Genomic DNA, 6203 nt, shown 5'->3' with positions numbered 1-6203 from the left:
AAGTGCCGCATGTATGGCCACACGAGCGGATGCCCTTACTACCACCTTTTTGTTTTCAAAGCCCAAATCCTTCTAGTTGTTGGGGCAGGAGGTCAGACCTCTGGTAGCGGCCCACACACATACGGTTCTTAGTAGAGATACAAAGTTCGCCACGGGGAGTTTTCGTGGGGACTAATGCTTGGCCGACCCGAGAAGTGAGTGCCGAGGGTGGAGCCAGTGAGGTCAAGCATCTAAGTATCTGCTATGAATAGCGTAGCCTCGGGGGTAAAACCCCATGTGGGATCAACAACTATTGTCTTGGCCAGCCATAAGAATTGTGCTTGACTTATGTTAAACATTCAAAACATTCAAGACCAAACAGCAAAACATTGTGTCTTTTGTGTCTTCAAGTGTATGCAAAAACATTTTACATCAAACAACACACTTTTCTTAGAGTCACTTTGGGTCTAGACACTTACAAACATTGGGTCTTCATCAACACTATGTCCTCTTGTCACGAAAAAACAGTCAAACAGTCAGATTTGGTCACAACAAAACGACTTCACAGATTGGAAAAAATTGGACAAATTTTATAGAAACGCATCTGTGTTGGACATAATAGTGTCTGTGTTGTATAACCACGTCTGTGAAGGGCAGAATCGTGTCTGTGTTCCAACAGTCAACATTACATTTGGCAAAAAAAAAAATCTCAGAAGCGCGTCTGTGTTAAATAGAACCGCATCTGTGTCGGGAAACCACGTCTGTGAAGTATACAGGCGTGTCTGTGTTCAGAATTGAAAAACTGTTACAGATTGCTTCGTCTACCCGGCGAAGTCTTTGGTGGAGATCAGGAAGACCTGACAAGGAACATTCCGAATAGAGGCCCGGTGAATGTGTTGGACAATTCGGACCGCAGAGTCAGCCAGGTCCTTGCAATGCGAACACGAGGAGGAGGCAAGAATGGCATCCGTGAGTTCTTGGTGATGTTCGAAGGACAGGGACGCGACTCCGCTTCATGGGAACGCAGTGAGTCATTGTGGCGAGACGAGGAGATAATCATGGAATTCCTCTCCAGGAGGAACTCGCCCAGACAGGAGTAGATTTCTGGGTCAATGCCTCCCAGTGCTTTGTGCAGGGGTGCTGGCGTCGAGGGCGCCACCACTAGTTTAGTGGGGGAGGATGTAACGGGTCTGCATTGGGCAGTGAACTTGCACAGATTTTGGATCGGATCCATCCTTAGTGGGGTTCCATTTTGCATCGGAACTCTTTCTTTTGCGCAGCCGACATGGAGTTGGGCATTTCGCACAGCCGACTTGATTTATTTCATTGGCGGGGCCGACATGGATTTCCCCGATGATTCCTTTTTTGCGCGGATTTAAATCTTTTAAGTCCGGACCTTTATGGGCGCTGAATTTTCATTGGCGGGATTTCATTTGGGGCCGGCCCTATCCGGCCAACGACTCTTTTATTTGGGTCTGACCCTCCCGTATATATGTTGAGCGGGATGCTCATTTTTGAAAGGAGAATCAGAAGCAATCAGATTCGATCAAGCAGAGTCAGCAAGACAACGAAGAGCAGATGCGAGCTTTCGGTGTCGCAGGTCTGAGTTTGCAGTGAAGGACTTTAGTGCGAAGGCAAGCATTGGGGTCTTGAGTCCTTTGGCGATCTGGCTGTTCGAGGAGCTAACTGGTTCTCCTCTTGAGCGAGCCGATCCCAATCCGAGTCAAGGGACTCTTTGTAATTGTCCGAGTCAGGTTGGCTGGCTGGGCAAACCATTTGGGGGCGACCAGTATTTCTTAATACTGAGTTCTATCCAGCATTGTAATCTTTGAGGATCATAATAAAGGATATGGGCACCTCGCCCCACCTTTAATTCTTGTGCTGTGTTTCTATCTTTGATTCCGCATTGCATCCTGTATCTTTTATGCATTCTGGGAGAGGGTCGATCTGCCTGTTTATTGTGCATTCCGCTTTAGCGCAATTTGGTGAAGGGTCGAGGCGTAGGCCGAAGGTCTCAGACCTTGGACTCATCCGAGTTGGGTCGGGACTTGTCAGTGCCGCACAGGCTTAACTCCCAAAGCCCGTGACATCCCCTATATAAGTTATTTGTCCGATTCTCGCACAACCGTAGTCTGCCTCGTCGAATCAAACAACGGTCCCAGATTCTGACTTCTGTTCCGTAGAGACCCAAAAGCTAGATGGAGGCTCCCAAGAAAGAGAGCCGGCGCATAGCAATCAGGTTTCTCGAACGTTTAGGGACCGAGCTCACTTGCGGATAGGGCAAAATCCGCCAAGCAACTCAAAAGCCAGACGGGGGCTCGAATCGAATCGCCTAGGCGGCCACAACAAGGACGTGTTGGATCGACTATCAGTGCCAAACCATTCAGCAAGACGAGCCTGTGTCGAGGCCGGATAGAGATTCTCAGAGAGCGCCCGCATAGCATTTAGGAGACCTACCGCGTCCCTCACACTTGACAAATGGTGGTGCACGTTTATAAATCTGAGCGATCCCAACCCTTTCAAGCACCAACATCGGTCGAGATAGAGGAGCACGAAGGGGGCTGTGTGAGACAACACAGTCCCTGTAACGGGTCTGCATTGGGCAGAATACTTGCACAGATTTTGGATCGGGTCCAGCCTTAGTGGGGTTCCATTTTGCATCGGAACTCTTTCTTTTGCATAGCCGACATGGAGTTGGTGTTTCGCACAGCCGACTTAATTCATTTCATCAGCGGGGCCGACATGTTTTATTTCTTTGGCGGGGGCCGACATGGGACTTGGCCGATGACTTCTTTTAGCGCGGACTTAACTCATTTGAGTCCGGACCTATATGGGCGCTAATTTTTCATTGGCGGGATTTCTTTTGGGCCGGCCCTATCCGCCCAACGGCTCTTTTATTTGGGTCCGACCCTCCAGTATATAAGATGAGCGGGATGCTCATTCTTGCAATCAGAAGCAGAAGCATCAAGCGATCATCAGCGATCGAGCATTCGGCAGCGAGCAGACGAGCAGACAGATGCGAGTTTTCGGCGTCGCAGGGCTGAGTGCGAATATTGTAGTGAGGGACTTTAGTGCTCAGGCGAGCATTGGGGTCTTGTGACTTGGCGATCTGGCACCTCGAGGAGCTAATTGGTTCTCCTCTCAAGCGAGTCGATCCCAGTCTGAGTCGAAGGGACTCTTTGTAATTGTCCGAGTCAGATTGGCTGGCTGGGCAAACCATTTGGGGGCGACCAGTATTTCTCAATACTGAGTTCTATCCAGCATTGTAATCTTTGAGGATCATAATAAAGGATTTGGGCACCTCGCCCCACCTTTGAATGTTGTGTTGTCTATCTTATTCCGCATTGCATCCTGTATCCTTGTATGCATTTTGGGAGAGGGTCGATCTGCATTTTCATTGTGCATTCCGCTTTAGCGCAATTTTGGAAGGGACGAGGCGTAGGCCGAAGGTCTCTGACCTTGAACGGATCCGAGTCGGGTCGGGACTTGTCGGTGCCGCACAGGCTTAACTCCCAAAGCCCGTGACAGTTGGTATCAGAGCTTCGGATCAGATCCGGAGTTGTGCAGATCGAGATGGCAGATACAGACAGTCAGCATGAAGTGGAGGTCGTGCAACCTGAGAGTAAGGCTGCGAAGGTGTCTTCGAAGGGGAAAGATCCGAAGCACCGCGATTGGCTCCAAGACCATGAAAATCGACTCGAGGAGTTGGAACAGTCCGACCTCGAGGAGCGCATGACGGTAGAGTGGTCGAAGCTGGCGGAACAGATAGAATCTTTGAGGGGAGAGATCCATTTCCTCAAAGAGGGCCAACAGATCTTCCATTCGTTGTTGCAGGGTGGAACGCATGGTTCTAAGGCAACTCGAGTTGGAACTTATGACGGTGAGCGCGACGATAAGGCACTTGATAATTTCTTCTGGGATGTTGAGGAGTACCTGTCGTGTGCACCGAAGATGTCTGATGAGGCACAGGTCAAGGATATTGCAACATACCTTACCGGCAGTGCGAAGCTGTGGTGGCGAACGCATCAGGCAGATGAACGCGCTGGGAAGACGGTAAAACTGATCAAGTCCTGGGCTGACTTGAAGGCAGCGCTTTATGATCAATTCCGACCTGGGAACTCGGATTGGATCATTCGATCCAGGTTCGATGAACTCAAGCATACTGGCACCATACAGGAGTATGTCAAGGCATTTCAAGTGTTGGATTTGGAATGCACCAAGTTGAGCGACTTCGAGAAGTTATTCCTCTTCACCAAGGGTCTGCAACCCTGGGCGAAGGATGAGCTGAGGAGACAAAAAGTTCAGACTTTGGCCGAGGCGATCACAGTTGCGGATGGGCTACTCGACTATAAGGGCGATGCAGCTAGCGGCTTTGGTGTAGCTCGAATGGACTACAAGAAGAACTTCCGTCGGAAGGAGAAGAAGGGAGGCGGACCTCCTTCTGATCATAACGGCGAGTTCAGGAAAAAGAAACCGAAGAAGTCGAATGGAGAAGGCAACCCGAAGAAGAAAGATCACGCACAGACTGAGAAGAAGAAGGAACGTGATCCAGGGTGCTTCATCTGTGGCAAAGATGATCACTGGGCACGGAGTTGTCTAGACCGGAGTAGGATCAACGCGCTGTTGTTCGAGGAGAAGAAGTTGCCCGCAATGAGCACCTTGCAACTCCTCAATGCAGTGCAGCATTCTACCGAAGTGGCCGATAAGCACGAGTTGTGTTTTGTGGAGACTTTCTTTGGCAACAAGAAGGTGCTAGCTATGGTGGACTCAGGCGCCACTTACAACTACATCTCCGCATGCCGAGCGAGGAAGCTTAGACTCAAGATCGAGCCCACTTCGAATCAGTTCAAGGCGGTGACCGCACCCGCGCAGCAGGTGAGCGGTGAGATCCATAAGGAAGTCATCCAAGTTAGATCGTGGCAGGGTGTGCTTGATTTAATCGCCATTGGGATGAATGAGTTCGACCTCATACTCGGGCAGGAGTTCTTGAGGTCGGCATCAGCAGCTGTTGTGCCACACTTGGGCTGTTTGCTGATATTGGATCCGAGCAGACCGAGTATGGTTCCGATGATGAAGAGCGTAGAACAGGACCTCCTGTTGAATGCGCTTAGTGCTAAGCAGGTCGGCAAGGGAAGGCGGGAGGAGTTCTTTTTGGCCACACTGATTGGAGATTGGGATGAAGGAGAGTCGTCAGGACCCTCTAACACCTCGGCGATCCAGGAAGTGTTGTCCGAGTTTGCGGATGTTATGCCAGACCAGCTCCCAGCTGTGTTGCCACCGAGGAGGCACGTTGATCACAGGATCGAACTGGAGTCAGGAGCAAGACCACCAGCGAAGGCTCCTTATCGACTCTCTGCACCGGAGATGGAGGAGTTGAGGAAGCAGCTGGCAGAGCTCGCTGAGGCGGGGTACTTGCGTCCCTCCAGATCACCTTATGCTGCTCCAGTATTGTTCCAGCGCAAGAAGGATGGAAGCCTTCGGATGTGTGTGGACTATCGAGCTTTGAACAAGCTCACCATCAAGAACAAGTATCCGTTACCTCTCATAGCGGATAGCTTTGATCGACTGGTCGATGCAAGAGTGTTCACCAAGTTGGACCTGAGGCAGGGTTACTATCAGATCAGGATCGCGCCAAGTGATGAGGAGAACACCGCAATCACGACGAGGTATGGTAGCTATGAATTTTTGGTCATGCCTTTTGGTCTCACTAACGCTCCTGCAACCTTCAGCACCTTGATGAACGATGTGTTTCGCTCATTGTTGGACAAGTGCGTTGTTGTGTATCTGGATGAAATTTTGGTATATAGTTGAGACATGGAGGAACACAAGAAGCACCTTCAGGAGTTGTTTGCCTTGTTGAGAGAACATCAGCTGTTCGCAAAGAAGGAGAAGTGTGCCTTTGCGCAGGAGGAAGTGCCGTTTCTGGGCCATATTCTTGGTCATGGACAGATCCGACCAGACCCGGAGAAGCTTCAGGCAATCCGAGACTGGGAGCCGCTTCGCAATGTGCACGAGGTGAGACAGTTCCTTGGTTTAGCTAACTACTACCGCAAGTTTGTAGCAGGCTACTCCCGAATTGCGAGCCCTTTAACGGACCTGTTGAAGAAGGACCGCGGATGGAAATGGGGCGATAAGCAGCAGTCAGCATTTGAGATGCTGAAAGGAGTTTTGATAGAGAGATCAGCTCTTACTGTACCGAGTCGGGGCGAGATGACATCGGAGGA

The 6203-nt window shown here is 50.4% G+C and overlaps 1 protein-coding gene across 1 annotated transcript; it reads left to right on the top strand.

Annotated features, from left to right (window-relative positions):
- Positions 1-3552: 3552 nt before the first annotated feature.
- Positions 3553-5790, top strand: LOC131875002 (uncharacterized). Its single transcript, XM_059218994.1, has one exon. The coding sequence runs from the start codon at positions 3553-3555 to the stop codon at positions 5788-5790; it is 2238 nt and encodes a 745-aa protein (XP_059074977.1).
- The last annotated feature ends 413 nt before the right edge of the window (positions 5791-6203 follow it).

Source organism: Cryptomeria japonica, chromosome 4 (genome assembly GCF_030272615.1).
Source record: "Cryptomeria japonica chromosome 4, Sugi_1.0, whole genome shotgun sequence".
Classification (NCBI taxonomy): Eukaryota; Viridiplantae; Streptophyta; class Pinopsida; order Cupressales; family Cupressaceae; genus Cryptomeria; species Cryptomeria japonica.
This window is presented reverse-complemented; position numbering and strand designations above follow the sequence as displayed.

Coding starts and splice junctions, on each gene's coding strand:
- LOC131875002 (XM_059218994.1), top strand. CDS start 3,553: ATGGCAGATACAGACAGTCAGCATGAAGTGGAGGTCGTGCAACCTGAG.